General features: G+C 43.3%; 2 protein-coding genes and 5 non-coding genes across 15 annotated transcripts in view; 6 read left to right on the plus strand and 1 right to left on the minus strand.

The window, feature by feature from the left end:
- Positions 1–246: 246 nt before the first annotated feature.
- Positions 247–319, plus strand: trnak-uuu. Its single transcript has one exon. It is a non-coding gene; the product is annotated as a tRNA-Lys (tRNA).
- A 2201-nt stretch (positions 320–2520) lies between these two features.
- On the plus strand, positions 2521–2593 carry trnam-cau. The gene has a single exon. It is a non-coding gene; the product is annotated as a tRNA-Met (tRNA).
- Positions 2594–3029: 436 nt separating this feature from the next.
- On the plus strand, positions 3030–3102 carry trnak-cuu. The gene has a single exon. It is a non-coding gene; the product is annotated as a tRNA-Lys (tRNA).
- Positions 3103–3423: 321 nt separating this feature from the next.
- Positions 3424–3497, minus strand: trnan-guu. Its single transcript has one exon. It is a non-coding gene; the product is annotated as a tRNA-Asn (tRNA).
- Positions 3498–3788: 291 nt separating this feature from the next.
- trnan-guu lies at positions 3789–3862 on the plus strand. The gene has a single exon. It is a non-coding gene; the product is annotated as a tRNA-Asn (tRNA).
- A 4179-nt stretch (positions 3863–8041) lies between these two features.
- On the plus strand, positions 8042–14790 carry LOC112253686 (LON peptidase N-terminal domain and RING finger protein 2). Its single transcript, XM_042324992.1, has 10 exons — positions 8042–9014; positions 10371–10489; positions 10593–10715; positions 10861–11185; positions 11365–11690; positions 11826–11947; positions 12093–12247; positions 12913–12941; positions 13188–13538; positions 13808–14790. The coding sequence occupies exons 1-10, from the start codon at positions 8315–8317 to the stop codon at positions 14009–14011; spliced, it is 2454 nt and encodes an 817-aa protein (XP_042180926.1). The 5' UTR covers positions 8042–8314; the 3' UTR covers positions 14012–14790.
- A 1789-nt stretch (positions 14791–16579) lies between these two features.
- The window catches only part of LOC112253687 (mitogen-activated protein kinase kinase kinase kinase 4), a 50373-nt gene continuing 49569 nt past the window's right edge, over positions 16580–17383 (plus strand). For 6 of the 9 annotated variants that reach the window (XM_042323935.1, XM_042323937.1, XM_042323940.1 and 3 more), the window contains exon 1: positions 16594–17124. In XM_042323935.1, the coding sequence (XP_042179869.1) occupies positions 17068–17124 (57 nt within the window). In that variant the 5' untranslated portion in view covers positions 16594–17067. Of the gene's footprint in view, positions 17125–17383 lie in introns of all 9 variants that reach the window. The other 3 variants (XM_042323939.1, XM_024425628.2, XM_042323942.1) reach the window with 2 other exon arrangements.

The following is a 17383-nucleotide window of genomic DNA, read 5'->3' on the forward strand; positions in this document are numbered from 1 at the left end:
GCAAAGTTGTCAAGGCAAAAGGTGGCTACAAAAACAAGATGTAACTGACCAGCCAGATCAGGTAAGACTACACCACCAGGTGACAGGCCACTCCCACTCAACACTGACTTCTGTCCTCCAGTCCCACCCATCTGCTGAGAGGAGCAGTTAATTCCAATGTTTGGATTGGTTACAATTCTGACAAAAACAGACCATAGTTTCTAGCACTGACAATGTATAATAGCAGTTCCCCTTGCATAGAATAGAGCCCGGATAGCTCAGTCGGTAGAGCATCAGACTTTTAATCTGAGGGTCCAGGGTTCAAGTCCCTGTTCGGGCGATACAATTTTCTCTCCAGGGGTGTTTGATTGAGTCTTGTGTACCCTCATGATAGTAGTTCAATTATGCTAATCACGTGTCGTATAATTTTCAGAGGAGTGACGTCAGTTTAACAGGTAAGCTTGCGAAAGAGATTTGTGTACGGACAAAAATATGATTTAATTATTCTACGGCTCTAACAACGTTTTTACATTTCTTGCATACTTTAAATTTGAAATGCATCCTGAAGCCTACCAAAGTTAGGTGTTGCTTGTCCGATATGCAAGAAGTTGGAGTAGGCCAAGTGGTAAAACGCCAACCTTGTGTTGGGCCTATGGATTGGAGTCGGCTATGCTCGGCTACAAGCTGTTATTAAACTATCTGGTATTACACACGGAAAATAAACCGATACATCACTAGAAATATAGTAGTAGTATTTTATTTATGTCGAAGAAATTAAAAGCCATTAAAGGAGTTGCAGGGCTATATGAGAATTCAGGAAAAACAGCACAGCTGGCTTGTGCATATTTGCCTCCTGGTGGTAAGAAAAAGGTGTTTTTGTAAAAGTAGGGGAGTATGTTTGTTTCTTTGAAATGGTGCAGGGTTCAGGGGTCTCTTAGCTGTCCACGTGGATTCCATGTGTGCAGCCCAAAAAAAGCATGCATGGGCCAACTGTTTCTCGTTCGGGGTCTCATAAAAATGGACATTGGATTGTATGTAAAATATTTAGGCATATATTTATTTAGGCTCACATTCTGGTATTTTCAGATATGTTTTTGGTTTATTACAGACAGTATTCTGTCTCTTTTTCTGCTCATATTAACAGTTTGGCCTTGGCGAGAGAAGTCGAGGCTGTGTTCTGCTCATATTAACAGATTGGCCTTGGCGAGAGAAGTCGAGGCTGTGTTCTGCTCATATTGACAGTTTGGCCTTGGCGAGAGAAGTCGAGGCTGTGTTCTGCTCATATTAACAGATTGGCCTTGGCGAGAGAAGTCGAGGCTGTGTTCTGCTCATATTAACAGATTGGCCTTGGCGAGAGAAGTCGAGGCTGTGTTCTGCTCATATTGACAGTTTGGCCTTGGCGAGAGAAGTCGAGGCTGTGTTCTGTTCTGCATAAGCAACTCTCACTCAAGGCAGTATAAATGGTAAGCCATGCGGTTTATATGTTTTGTGGCCCACCACTGCACCATTAATTTCCATTGTATTGACCCTCCATTGTCTATCCCATAGAGAATTGTAGAGGGCTCTAGTGCCCAAAAGCCAGTTTTAGCATGGGTGGTGCCATTGAGACTTACATCATTTTGAAGTAGTCAACTGGGTGGGGCTTCCTATGGGTTAAGGAAGGATCACATAATTCCATTTGGGTAATTCGGAGGGATAATCCAATTAGTTATACTCGTGAGCAAACATTCCATAACTGCAGGTAGCAGTAAAATGCCAACCACGACTTTATACCTATTCAAATGGCACACTCCAGGTGGCAGTATGCAAATGAACCCTTTTTAGTTTGTTTACCAGCTCATAGAAGTAGTAGAATAAGAAAATGGATTACTTCAAAATGGAGATGGCCCAGAAAATCAGTGTGGGCTGCCGGCCCAGAAAGCCAAATTCCATTGAAGGCCACATAGAGAAGTCAGATTTGAACATTCAGAATAATAACACTTTAGTCATCACCTTTGTGAACAAACCATCCATTGAATTATTAAAATAATTGTCGCTGAGGCCAAATGTTTTTTCCCCCGTCACTTTCAGCCAAAGATATTAACTATTTTTTTATATTCATCCAGTGTCTGCTATGTTTTTGGATGACGTGATGATGCGATGTTGGTCTGTATAAACCGGATGCAACCCAGATATAAACGGCGCTGCCCTGTATTGTGCAATTCCAGTCCTCTGGGGCCTGACTGCTGTGTTTACTAGGGATGGAGAAAAAGTGTGACACCAATCAGGCCCCCGAGGACTGGAGTTGGCCAGCCCCAATAAGACAGCTACAATGATGAGTCCTCTATCATTCTCTATGGTCTATCCTTGCTGCGCTTCTGTGTTACCACTGGGGGCTACTGCAAGTTTACTTGAATGGGAGTGGAACGTCCGTTTTAGAAGGGCTATACAGTGTTATGTTTAGGGTGTTTTAACAACCTTGTTAGCTTAGTAAAATGCACGTGAACAGTACTGTACGAACAGAAGCAGTTAAAAATCATGTTGTTTAGGCATGGTCTTCAGGCCTCGTTGGCGCAGTAGGCAGCGCGTCAGTCTCATAATCTGAAGGTCGTGAGTTCGAGCCTCACACGGGGCAGACATCTTTTGTTGTAATTTTACGGTTGAGATGCGATTTTTATACAATTTACAATATTCTATTTTGAATAATGTTTATGGAGAATTATCACTTTGTGTGTGCCTCTGTGTTTGACAGTGGTAGAGTAGTTGAAACTGGGATCCAGTGGAGGCTACCATGGGAGGAGCCAATGGAATGGCATCAAACACGTAGAAACCATGTGTTTGATACCATTCCACTGATTCCGCTCCAGCCATTACCACGAGCCGTCCTCCCCATTTAAGGTGCCACCAATCTTTTGTGCTGGGATCCCGTGTTATGGTGTCCTGCCATTTGCCCCAACTAGCTCTCCCTTCTTTGTGGCCAGGCTCCATCCATGCTGTTCTTTTATTATTGAAGTAGGAGTCACTGATGTGGCGATACGTTTTAACCTCTGAGAAAGGCCGTGAATGTCAGTGCCCGGCTAGCTCAGTCGGTAGAGCATGAGACTCTTAATCTCAGGGTCGTGGGTTCGAGCCCCACGTTGGGCGCACATCGTTTTTTTGTAGGGACAGCAGCGGAGAGGAAGTGTTCTTGAAATTTGTGTAAAATGTATTTTACTAAAATGAAAGTATAATTGAGAGTACTTTTTACAGGAGTTATGGCAGACGTTAGTCTCCCGGCTCTCTCTGTTCTGGGCGCTGAGATTATGGTAGATGGAACAGCACTAATTCTGTTATGGCAGTAAAGTACCAGTATATGTGTTTAGGGAAAGAGGTTCGCAAAAGGGTTGATGAATCTCCAGCATGTTGTCAGTTAACTTCGTTGTATTTTGTCGGAACCACACGTTCAAGGAGAAAACTAAATGAAATCGTCCCTGGGTGGGCTCGAACCACCAACCTTTAGATTAACAGTCTAACGCGCTAGCCGATTGCGCCACAGAGACGGTGAAACCTCCTCGAATGAAACATGCTAAAAATCTGCATCGTCTGAAATTGGGTGACTCAGAATTTTGTTAAGAGTTTAGAGAGCACAGGTAAGGGGTGATCTGTATTTCATTTAGTCTCAGGATATTGACACTGATCTCTCATTAGCTCAGCCTACTATGGGTGCTGCCGAGCTGCAAAGAGTGTCACTTAGCATTGAAAAGCACCCCAAGTCCAACAGAACGGAATGAAGTGGTCTGGCACGGGGACTGTGACATTCTTAATAATGGTCACATAAACATGGTGGAAACGTCTCTGTGGCGCAATCGGCTAGCGCGTTAGACTGTTAATCTAAAGGTTGGTGGTTCGAGCCCACCCAGGGACGAAGTTATATTTTGCAACCTGATAAATAGGTCCTTGCAACCCAGAAGCATTGGGACATCCTTACCCCATTTTAAATGGTTATGGTTAGTTAAGGGTTTAGGGGTAGGGACGTCCCAATGATCCCGGATAGCACTAATCCGTAGGGCTGGGCGATATGACGATATATATCGTGTGACGATAGACGTTTTTCTATCATTTCATATTTGGCTCTGTCGTTTATTTCGTTGTGTCTAAAATCACACTCTTTACCGTAATATTTTTAGTCAATTGGACGACGCTTTGCGTGTCGTGTGGCCACGTGGAAGGAAATTTGCAACACAAACAAACATGGAGGAGAGTGAAAGTGACACAGAGCACGGAGACACGGAGTTCATACCTAAAAGAGGGGCTACTTCGGTCGCATGGACGTGGTTTGGGTATGAAAAGTCTGACACTGACCAGAAAACCATCCTTTGCAAAATATGCCGCAGTCCGGTCCCGACAACAGGCTCAAACACCATTAACCTTTTTTTTTACCACCTAACATAAACTCACCCCATTCCGTACAAATGTGCGCAACCGCAACATTCAATAGAGGCTACAAAGAAAACTAATGGGACTGCAAGCATAAAGCAACTATTTCTGTCTTACAATCTCTCTCCACCAGGTGTAGCACTTCTATCATCCTTTAAAAACAAGAAATCCCTTGTCATTTTTTTCATCATCATTGCATGGGATCATAATTCTCAAAGCCGCTGTTTACTTCTAAGATCACTTTAGCCGATCAGAACCCGATTCAAATTCGACACAAACCTTCAAAGAGGTATGTAATGACACAATATATAAACTCTTTATAGTGTTTTATTTACATTTTAGAGGCGATAAGGTGATAAGTTGGACAGATCGAGTGAAAAAAAGCCATTTTCCCACACAACATCTCTCCGTCTCACTATCACACATTAGTTTCGCTTCCCCACCCGCCATTTAAAAAAAAGACCGACGGTATGGTATTTACATTACAGTGGATCTTGAAGTATTATGTTTTTGGGGCGCTAAAATAAAGGCAATTGTACGGACCAAGGCGATGTACGAGTTTACGTGAGTTTACGTTACGCAAGAATCATGTACTGAAACTGTACGGAGAGTCTACGTGTAAGGGATGTGAAACAGCTAGCTAGTCGGTGGTGCGCGCTAAATAGCGTTTCAATCGGTGACATCACTTGCTCTGAGACCTTGAAGTAGTGGTTCCCCTTGCTCTGCAAGGGCTGTGGCTTTTGTGGAGCGATGGGTAACAATGCTTCGTGGGTGACTGTTGTTGATGAGTGCAGAGGGTCCCTGGTTCGGGCGAGGGGACGTCTAAAGTTATACTGTTACATACGGATGAGACCCTAAAAAGTGGGCGGATTGCCTTGTAAGAATTTGCCGACTAGTAGGTAAACCACCACTACCCTCTGTATTATTGGCCAACGTGCAATCATTGGAAAACAAACTGGACGATCTACGATTAAGACTGTCCTACCAACGTGACATGAAACTGTAATATCTAATGTTTCACCGAGACGTGGCTAAAAGACAACACAGATAATATAGACCTGGCTGGCTTCACTGTGCATCGGCCGGACAGAGTAGCTACGTCTTGTAAGACGAGGGGTGGGGGTGTGTCTATTTGTCAATAACTGCTGGTGTGCTTTGTCTAATATTAAAGAAGTCTCAAAGTATTGCTCGCCTGAGGTAGAATACCTCATGATAAGCTGTAGACCACACTATCTACTATCTATATTATTCTTAGCCGTCTATTTACCACCACAAACCGATGCTGGCACTAAAACTGCACTCAACAAGCTGTATAAGGCCATAAGCGACCAAGAAAATGCTCATCCAGTAGCGGCACTCCTAGTGGCTGGGGACTATAATGTAGGCAAATTTAAATCCGTTTTACCTCATTTCTACCAGCATGTCATATGTGCAACCAGAGGGAAAAAACTCTCAAACATCTTTACACAGAGACCCATACAACTTTTTCCCTCGCCCTCCATTTGGAAAATCTGACCACAATAATATCCTCCTGACTCCTGCTTATAAGCAAAAACTAAAGCAGGGTGTACCAGTAACTCGCACTATACGGATGTGGGCAGATGACTTGCCTAGTTAAATAAAAAATGTAAATGACGCGGATGCTACGCTACAGGACTGTTTTGCTAGCACAGACTGGAATATGTTCAGGGATTCAATTTAAATAAAGGTTAAATAAATGTTTAAAAAATCATCCAATGGCATTGAGGAGTATACCACCTCAGTCACCGGCTTCATCAATAAGTGCATCAACGACGTCATCCCCACAGTGACCGTACGTACATTCCCTAACCAGAAGCCATGGATTACAGGCAACATTTGCACTGAGCTAAAGGCTAGAGCTGACGCTTTCAAGGAGCGGAACACTAATCCGGCCACTTATAAGAAATCCCGCTATGCCCTCAGACAAACCATCAAACAGGCAAAGGGTCAATATAGGACTAAGACTGAATCCTACTACACTGGCTCTGACGCTCGTCGGATGTGGCAGGGCTTGAAAAATATTACGGACTCCAAAGGGAAACCCAGCCGCGAGCTGCCCAGTGACGTCAGCCTACCAGACGGGCGAAATGCCTTTTATGCTCGCTTCGAGGCAAGCAACACTGAAGCATGCATGAGAGCACCAGCTGTTCCGGATGACTGTGTGATCACGCTCTCTATAGCCGATGTGAGCAAGACCTTTAAACAGGTCAATATTCACAAAGCTTCGGGGGCCAGACGGATTACCAAGACATGTACTCAAAGCATGCTTGGACCAACTGGCAATGCAGCAATGCAGAGTTAAGATAAAGATAAAAACATACCTATATATAGAAATAGTGACACAAGGAATAAATACACAGTGAATAACAATAACGAGTAAAAGTAACATGGCTATATACAGGGAGTACCAGTACCGAGTCGATGTGTAGCGGTACGAGGTAATTGAGGTAGCTATGTACATATAGGTAGGGGTAAAGTGCCTAGGCAACGGGATAGATAAGACTGTAGCAGCAGCGTATGTGGTGAGTGTGAATGGGGTGTGTGGCGTCAGTATGCATGTGTGCGGATGCTGTGTGTGTTGGTTTGTCAGTATAAGTACGTTTTGTGTGTGGGTAGAGTCTAGTGTGCGTGCGCATAGTCAGTGCATGATTTAGTGCAAAAAAGTATGTGTTTGTCTTTCGGGGAGAATGGGATATGCAACAACTAAAAAATTGCATTTGCTCAGATAGTAAATGGACCAATAAAGTAATCCTCATCTTAAATAGATCTATTCTTAGAGAATAAAAGTTAAATGAAAAAAATATATATATATACATAACAGCCTCCAATAATAGACACTGGTGTTCTAACATAGATTTCCCTTTAACTAGCCGGCTACCACCCGGTTACTCAACCCTGCACCTTGTACATAGACAGGGACTCACTCACTGGTAACTTTAATAATGGAACGCTAGTCACTTGAATAATGTTGACATACCGTTTTACTCGTTTCATATCTATACACTGTGCTCTACTGTATTTTAGTCAATGCCACTCCGACATTGCTCGTCCTAATATCTATATATTTTTGAATTACGTTCTTTTACTTTTAGATTTGTGGGAATTGTTGGATACTGCTGCACTGTTGGAGCGAGGAACTCAAGCATTTCGCTGCACCCGCAATAACATATGCTAAATATGTGCATGTGACCAATACATTTTGATTTGAGTTAAGCTTTGACAAACGCAGTAACTGTCATTAGCCTATCAATAAATAGCTAAATCTATTTTTTTCATGAATAATGACGTCTGATAAATAACCATTATGTTTAGTCTATAATCTTTCAGTGACCCACTATTTCTTGTGTATGTTAAAAAAATGTAATAAAAAAAATGCTTACATAATTTTTTAAAATCATCTTGATCAAGGCTGTGTTAGCTACTTTGGACGAATATAGACCCTTTGCATTATACGCCTCGGCTCTAGAAAAAAGGAACTTTATCTTAGTTATAAGTTATAAGTATCCATGTCATAATCTTCAAGAAACGGACCTTTCCATACATCATTAATGTTCACTTACACAACCTCCTGTCCGTTACAAAACAAACCATATAACACAAGGGGGAAAAAAACACAACACACCAATGGGGGCGCTCCCTTGAAGTCACGTGCCATTACCAAACGCGGCGCATTCACCTAGGTCACAGTAAAATTAGGTTGACGGTTTATTTATTTATTATGCGTTGATTAATTTGAAGCCCCATATGCATTTAGAATTCCAATCGCGTGTATCCTAATTCGGGAGGTTATACAAACTTTCAGTGTAGCAGGTCACATTAAAAAAGCAACCAGTGATTGGACGAAGTCAATTCTCGGTCTGTCTTTATCGACCAAATCATTCTTTTTTTTTGTTACACAGATGTTATAGACTTCAATGATATGGATGTTCGTTTGGAAAACCACTTGGATTATTTTATCCACGACAATACTGCTGCTGCGTGGTTGAGTCCAGAAATGCTGTCAGTTGCACGGGAAGCCTTCGTTGCTGGGGACTTCAACCTCCTTGCTGAGATCTACAGCTCCCAGTTGGCGGACCTACGACACCCGGACCGGAGCCTCTGCCTCCTGAAAGCGGACGCGCTCAGCCGGGCAGGGCGGGTAGCGGACGCTCTGGAATCATACTGTACCGCCGCCAACTTGGACAGGTTACGACCAAATGAACTAGGGTCTCTCGTTGACTGTATTGCGCACACTTTACGCGTAAAAGAATGCCTAAAAGAATGCACAGACTCAGATGGGGTTTTCGAGGATGAGCATTCGTTGGACCTGTTCTCATGTCGGCTTTGCAAGTGCTTGTTAATCGAGCCAACAACTTTGGAATGCGGCCATACATTCTGCAAACCATGCATTGAGGATGACGGTGTCAAAGAATGTGAATTCTGTCGTTACAAACTGAACGAAACAAGAAGACAATTAAAACCAATCTGTTTTAAAGTGAATGTAGTACTCAGAGGCCTGTTGGATAAATGGTTTTGCGCAGAGAGTGAAGCAAGACGATGCTGGCTTGAAGGGGATAGAATGCGGAACGAACGTGGCTTTATCAACGCTCTTGAAAAATACAACAACGCTCTTGAAAAAGGTAGGGTAAAATAAAAACGTATTTAATTAAAGGGAAAATCCGCAGTTGAGACTAAGCGTATTCAGCGACACTTTTAGTAAAAAGCTGAGGGGTGGGGTTGGAGAAAGGTAACCACTCCAATTTATAGAACTAACATTGCAGTTAAACAAGCTTACATTTTGGGTTCTGATAGATAACGGTTGAAAAAAGGCCATGAGCCATTTTAAGTTCTATTCTAAGAATCAATGGGTGCATAACATAAATGTTAAGTCCAAAAATGAATGTAGCAAATGAAGATTGTCCCTTTAACATTGCATCATTCTATTCTCATGATCTTTCTGTGCACATTGAAATAAAAGCCTGTAAGCCACGTAAGTGAAATGCATAGGTTTGTAATACGTTATGTCAACCCGTAAGGTCAAAGCCATGTTATTGACATCACTGATTGAAGGGGAACAGCCCCAGTCTGCAGGTATAATCCTATCACTGCCACCAGTGTAGCGATTGGGTGAGGGGAAACAGTGGTTATGGGATAAGTGCATTACCACATGTGCCATGTTCATAACACAAACTATACCAGATAGAGGTTGGGATATATTAGCATCACACCATGATGACAAGTTTAGCTAAGGCATGAGTTGTGTAAGTAAAGTCATGCACTTTTGTCATAATAGCACAGCCAGAAGAATCATGGGCTGACCTGGTTTGTAGAGAAATGCCTGTGGAGTTTGAGGGAACTCTAGTCTGGGGATCAGAGTAGGCAGAAGGTAGCTTCTACTTTATTATTTCATGCATAGGTAGCAATGATAGGCTTTCCAAATAAGTCAGGCGTTGCGTAGACAAATGCATCGTGGTGTTAGACACAGGCAGACATTTTTGTCTTGACCCACACACAGCATTGAATGACAGGGTGTCTGGAAGTGACACTCCTTCTCTAATCTCTACCCATCAGTAATGTAGACCTCAGCGTGCAAGGTAATAGGATAGAGGTATGCCACGTTCTGAGGGCAGGAAAGGTGGAACTGCTTCAACTCATGACCTAGCCCAGAACTAGTTCCATATGACCTGGATCTTCTGAAATAATATTCTGCTCTACATACAGCTTGTCATCATTTGCGTAACTGTTTATAGGTTGAATATGTAGGTAACACATAACCCTTTGATAATCCCCTTGAAAGGGTAATGAATACAGGTAAAGCTGTCAAGTAATGACATATCAATGACAAACTAATTAACTGTCTTCAAACCCATACAGCCTAGTTTTATACTGGTTTTTAAGGTACTGAACACGAGCAATGGAGGGTGCTGGAGATATGTGAATAACTTAAGCTGAATCTGACTCTTAGCTAATGTTTGTATCATGTTCTCTCCTCACAGCCCCTTCTATGTGTAGGCTGCTGGGCCGACGGGCAGAGCTGCATATGGAGATGAGCAACTTCAGACAGGCCCTACAGGATGGAGACGCCATGTGTCGACTGACGCCCCTCTCTCCCAAGGTAAGGAAACACTCAACTGTTTCCTGACATGAACACATTTACCCAAATGTTTTTGTGTAAGTTAACCTGAAGATGCTGTGGTACTTGGGTTTTGTGTTCTCAGGCTCACTACGTGAAGGCCCTGGCTCTGAACAAAGCCGGTTATAATGAAGAGGCCCTGCAAGAATACTTCTACTGTCTGGCTCTGAAGCCAGACTGGATGTCAGTCAAGCTGGAAACGCAAAAGTTAAGCGACTCCACTGTGTTTCTATAGCATTGAAGTTGTATTAAATTGAATTAGTTAGTTCACCAAACCAGTTACACAACTACTTGTGTGCCCGATTGACTGCGATAACTGCCAGTCACTGTCTTATGTCTCTTTCCCCCTGTAGATGCTGAGTGAGATGTTCTCTGTGTTCAAGATGGACGGTCTCCCCACGTCATCACCCCACCCCCACCAAACAGGCCCCGCCCCCTACCTCAAACCAGCCTCCCTTCTCCTCGGCTCCCTCCATTCCACCCCTCGTAGATGGAGCCAAACCCCTATTGGCAGTAGAGACAGTTTGTCTGACACTGGGGCAGAGACCAAGTCCTCATGTGAGGACTCCAAGACCCTAGCTTCTGTCGTGGCTGCCTTACCTCTCCCCCCTGGCCTAAAGAGGAAGTTCTCAGACGAGCCCCAAGGCTCTGCACCCCCCAACAAGCTCCCCAGAAAAGGTACCCAATCCAACCCCTCCCATTCCATTTGGCAATTATTTATCATTGCCAAAAAGTAGAATTTTAAAGTAATACTACTGAACAAAAATCTTGCAAAGTATCTTTGTGTTGCGTGAATGCAATCATTAGAAACGTATAGAAACCTCAGCAATAATATAATGTCAATGTATTTGTTTGAGTCTTGTGTTCAGATGAGTCAAGCTCATCCCAGATGCCTGCTGCGTATTGCAGTGAGAGGAGAGAGGTGTCCCCTCAGCTCCTGGATAGCTCTGACATGGACTGCTCTGTTTGTATGAGGGAAGTCAAACACACACACACACACCCTGTCTGTAGGTCCAGTTTTCCCTACGTAGTTATTAAAACCATCCCTACCCCATGCGTTTTCTCCAGGCTGTTCTACGAGCCAGTCACCACCCCCTGTGGACACACCTTCTGCATGAAGTGTCTTGAGCGCTGTCTGGACCACAACCCCAACTGCCCCCTGTGTAAAGAGAACATTACAGAGGTAAATAGTCACCACACAGACCAGTCTTCACTACTATTGTAAATGAATACCTATTACTGAAAGACAACAGGAGTTAAGAAAGTAGTTATGACCCAAATTTCCCTTGTCATCTAATTGAACCTGTTGTAATTTCAGTACCTGGCCACTAGAGGGTACCATAAGACCCTGCTGATGGAGGAGGTGCTGCAGCGCTACCTGTCTGAGGAGCTGGCTGAGAGGAGCAAGGTGCACCAGGAAGAAATGGCAGAGCTGTCAAAGTGAGTCAGGCCTCATCACATTTCAGCCCCTAACCCCTTCTCAAAACAAAATGTCTGACGATGTTTTAGAATCCATCATTATACAATATTATTTGGGCAGAATATCATATTTAGTGGTTTAACCCACGTTTTATTCTCTCTGCAGCTTGACCCAGGAAGTGCCCATCTTCATCTGCACCATGGCATTTCCCACAATCACCTGCCCTCTGCAAGTCTTCGAGCCGTGTTATAGGCTGATGATCCGACGCTCTATGGAGGGCCATCAAAACACTTTGACGGGAACCAAGCAAGCGTCAAAGGGTGAGTGGAGGTTTTACACCTGTGCCCACACAGCCATTTGACACTAGAATGTGCACACACAGCCATCAAAACACTTTGACACTAGTTTAACCTGTGCACATCAAAAAACACTTTGACACTAGGTGAGTGGAGGTTTTTAACCTGTGCACACCTGTGCCCACACAGCCATCAAAACAGCCATCAAAACACTTTGACACTAGTTTAACCTGTGCACACACAGCCATCAAAACACTTTGAACACTAAAACACTTTGACACTTTAACCTGTGCACACACAGCCATCAAAACACTTTGACACTAGTTTAACCTGTGCACACACAGCCATCAAAACACTTTGACACTAGTTTAACCTGTGCACACACAGCCATCAAAACACCTTGACACTAGTTTAACCTGTGCACACACAGCCATCAAAACACTTTGACACTAGTTTAACCTGTGCACACACAGCCATCAAAACACCTTGACACTAGTTTAACCAAAAGGGTAGCAAACCTATGTTTGCCACTCAATTCAAGATCATGTTAGCCAACTGAACTAAAGCCTACCCTATACACTTTATCTGAGTGCTAACAGGTTTCTGGTATAGTTACTCATCCACACAGGTTTAGCACTGTGAACTACCTCCACTACACTAGCCTAACCCCCACACTTTCACTCCAACAGATTCATGTGAGCAAATGGCTAATACAGATGTAGGATCTTAATTTGATCACTCTTTTGTTGCAGAGAATATCCCTGCACAGCGGGAAATGCAAACTTGTAGTGTATTTGGAGTTTTAAAAAGGCTTCTAAAGTTTGTAAATTTGACTTGATTTGCACTAACGAAAAACTTTATCAACCCCTACAAAAATGTCCATGAATTATAATCCACATAATAATTCCCATTTCCAGTTGCTGCAGAATAATTTTTCTGATGTGGCAAACTGGCTCAAAATTAGATCCTACATTTGTATACCCTGCGTTTCCCTGACCACAGCTTCGCAGACTACGGCTGCATGTTGGAGGTGAAAGATGTGAAGTTCCAACCAGACGGGCGCTTGGTGGTCGACACGGTCGGAGTGTCCCGCTTCAGAGTGCTGAGCCACGGCCACCGTGACGGCTACAACACAGCCAAGATAAAGCACCTGGAGGACCAGAAGGTGGAGGGAGAGGAGCTGGCGGAGCTGCAGAAGCTGCATGACTGTGTGTACGAGCAGGCCAGCACCTGGTTCACCTCCCTCAAAGACAACATGAAGAACCAGATCGTCAGTCACTTTGGAAAGCTGCCTGTAAAACACTGTGACATCCAGGTAAGAAACAGTCAGCAGATGCAGACAGTAGAACTAGGGTTCTGAGGTTTTCCTGGTTTCATTGCCTGTCAGGAATAACTCTGACCCTATAGATCCACCCAGCTAAATCTAAATCCCAGTATCTGTTCATCTAAGAATTCACCTTTATAAAATCTGATTAAGCTAATAAACAGTGGCAACTTGGCAGTAGACACTGTTGATTGTAATATGGAATAATTTTGTGTCCCATCTTCTTTAACCGTTACCACACTCTGCCTCTGTGTTCTCAGGGGAGTGTCAGTGGTCCTGCATGGTGTTGGTGGCTGCTGGCTGTACTGCCCCTGGAGAAGAGAGCCCAGCTAAGCATCCTGGCCATGACCACCCTCCGAGAGCGCCTCAGCACCACCCGCCGGGTGCTTAGCCTCGTCACACGCAAACACCTGCCAACATGGCGACCATCTTCCTCAGCAGCATCAGCATCATCATCACTGTAGTGGCCCCCCTGGAGGGGATCAGTTTAGAATAATCTGGGCTCAGTTAGATAACTTTTGACAATCTGGATGTCGCCTATCAGCTAGGATTAAATGCATATAAATATAATGAATAGAACAGGAGTCCCCGTTGAAGTCAGTTATTTTTCTGTTCTATTAATTAAATTTCTATGCATTTAATCCTATCTGATAGACTAAATCCAGATAGATCATTTTTGGAAAACTGGGCCCTGGAGAAGAAGGGAGAAACTACATTTTCCTCAGAAGCTCTAGCCTCAAATAGTTCTAACAGTGGGAATGATTTACCAGTGTTGTTCATGATCTCAGGAATGGGTTTCTACTTGAGTCTTACAAAAAGGATCGATGGACCCAACCAAAACACATAAATGAGTGTCATATTTGCACACACATCTTTGGGTCAATTCCATTATGTCCAGTTTTGTCATGTTTATGTGTGGTACATGAGGTTAATCTTGTTTTATTGTTGACCTGTGTACAAGAGGCCTTAAATTATTTTTGCAATATGTTTTTTTTTCTACTATTTGTCATGTGAAAACAATTTTCATGTTATAGAAATTTAGCATTTTTCTATGGGACATAATTAAGATTAATGCACACCATCCCTTACTGGAATAATATGTTCTACTGTATATTGGTAATTATGGCACGAGGGAGCACTTGATGCAAGCAAGATAAAAATAGCAGCACAACAGACATTGTAGTAGCACCAAAGATTCACAGGGTGGCAGTCCCTTAAGGGAATGTTAATCTTTGGATGCTGTACAGCAGGGGTGTCAAACTCATTCTACAGAGGGCCAAGTGACTGCAGATTTTTCCTTTCAATTAAGACCTACACAACCAGGTGAGGGGAGCTCCTTCCTTATTAGTGACCTTAATTCATCAATCAAGTACAAGGGTGGAGCGAAAAGCTGCAGACACTCGGCACTCTGGAATGAGTTTGATGTGCTGTACTGTACAGTAACAATGAGGCCAAGTGGTGTTTCTTTCCACTGTTCTGTTGTGAGGCATGCATAGACACTCACCTTCATAGTTATCTACATGAGTCTATTCCAAAATCACACAGTGGGTCTCCCCCCACAGAGGTTGGCAAGAGGCCTGGGCAAAGGCACAAAATATGCCATTTTGCAAATTGTAAGGACGGGTGTACTCTGTGGTCACCACATTAAAAGCTTCTGTGACACTGTATCTCACTCACACAGTCAGATCTAGGAGATGCAGTCAGGTGAGTCATTTGGGATACTATGAAGTCAGAACCGGAAATGACACATATTTGTAGACAATGAGTCACCTCTGTGCTTTGTCATCACCATGTTGGAATGATCTGGAGTCTCCCCCAATTGATTCATTAGCCAAACCCTCTCGATAAACACGCCTTTGTTCGCCCAGAGCAGTGGAGGCTGCTGAGGGGAGGACAGCTCATAATAATGGCTGGAATGGCTTCAAACCATGTGTTTGAGGTATTTGATACCGTTCCACTGATTTTGTTCCAGCCATTACCACGAGCTTGTCCTCCCCAGTTAAGGTGACACCAACCTGTGTCCCAGACACATTTGCAGAAATTGCTCACTACATTTTTGGTAACAAGAATGTGAAAATGGCATTTTATTGCATTCAATTAATCTTAACTTGTACCTTTTTAAATGTACGATTTTGTTAATTGGGCCCAACATGTTTATTATTAAAACCATTCCATATAGTTATACATTTACCATAAACTTCATCCTCAACAGTCAATTGTCCCTTCAATTTGAGTGTGTTGGCCACGCATACTAATTAGCCAAACCTGATCTTAATTGGTTTGTGTCTTGAAAGGGGGTCTGTTTGAACAGTGTGAAAATAATGCTTTGCAGAGGTAGACATTCTATATGCAATGTGGGAAAAGTTTTTGTTTTAATAACCCTTCAGCATGGTCTCTTGAACCATCTGTTTTATAGCCTAATAAATATTTATTGAATTCTGACCATTTTTATCTGTCCAGTTATTATTTTAACTCCTTGATGTGCATGGGGTAAGGCCGGCTCCTTCACAAGGAACATTGTTGCTAGCCATTTTGTATAGAATGCACACAGATCACATGATCTATAGTAGGACAGAACAGGCTCCATATTTGAGTTACCACGCTGATGTTAGGAAGCAGGGGGCAACCATAGAAAGCCTGAATATGAGGCTAACATCAGGGGTACTTTGGCCAGATGCCCACTGACTGAGACAGGATCAGCTGCATACATATCAGTAATGACGAAAAATGGAAGTGAGTAAAGGAAGCAGGTAGGGGAAATATCACCCTGAAGTTCTGCTTTAGCATGAGGGGTCGAGACTCACCCAATACAGTACACCGTCAGCAGTGTGTACATTTCCTATTAACTAAATATAGACAATTATTTATTATGGGGGACAGCACATGGCGCCCAAACGACGATGTATAGACGACTCTCATTGAAGGTAAATTAATGCGGTAGTACATAGCAAATAATGACGTTTCAGTGCACATTCCGTCCAGCCTCATTCGATTGTTCCCTTGCCACACCCATGATTACGAATATTGACACCGATGGCTCAAGTGCGCATGTCCATGATTCTGTGCGATAGAGGCCTGCCTCGCCTTTTCTCTCGCACCTATTCTTAACAGACATCCTTCGTTTCACATGAAAAAAAAAGTTAACCTTATTTTTTGAGGGGCCGTTGACTAGATGAGACAGAAAAGAAGAGAAATTGTTTTGTATCTCTATTTCTTGACTGAATAATCACCCACTCCCCGGTTATTGCATCAAGGCCCCTGCCCCTCCTCTGATTCCCGACCGGCTTCCTGTGTTTGTGCGGTTCTCACTAGCCAGGGAGCGAGGAGGAGCAGAACTGGGAGTTGAGCGAGTGAAGGGCCGAGCTGCCACCTCAACATGGAGTAGCCTAGTGTCCTCGACAACAGTAGCGGACCACAAAGAGGAATACTCGAGGGGTTATTTTTCTACAAGGAGGCACCGCAAATGATACCACGTCAAAGATTCCACAACGCGAAGGAAGGATCGGTTTATATTTAAAAGATGGCGAACGACTCTCCGGCTAAAAGTCTGGTCGAAATAGACCTGGCTTCATTGCGGGTGAGTGGTGGACAAGGGCAGTGTCTTTTATTTAAAGATGAGGCTACCCCCAGATGTAATCTATTCCACTACAGTGAGTTAACGTTATATAAAACAAAGCAAACATTTTTACCCAATAAAATATGGATACATTTTCGGGGTTACCATTGCTGGGAGACTTATTTATTTATTATTCGGATCGAGAGAAAGCTGTCGTGCTGCCTGGCTTTCCTTTGTTCGAAATGCATTTGGACGGTTGTGGAGTTAAGGGCGCAACAGC

Source organism: Oncorhynchus tshawytscha, linkage group LG07 (assembly GCF_018296145.1).
Source record: "Oncorhynchus tshawytscha isolate Ot180627B linkage group LG07, Otsh_v2.0, whole genome shotgun sequence".
Lineage (NCBI taxonomy): Eukaryota > Metazoa > Chordata > Actinopteri > Salmoniformes > Salmonidae > Oncorhynchus > Oncorhynchus tshawytscha.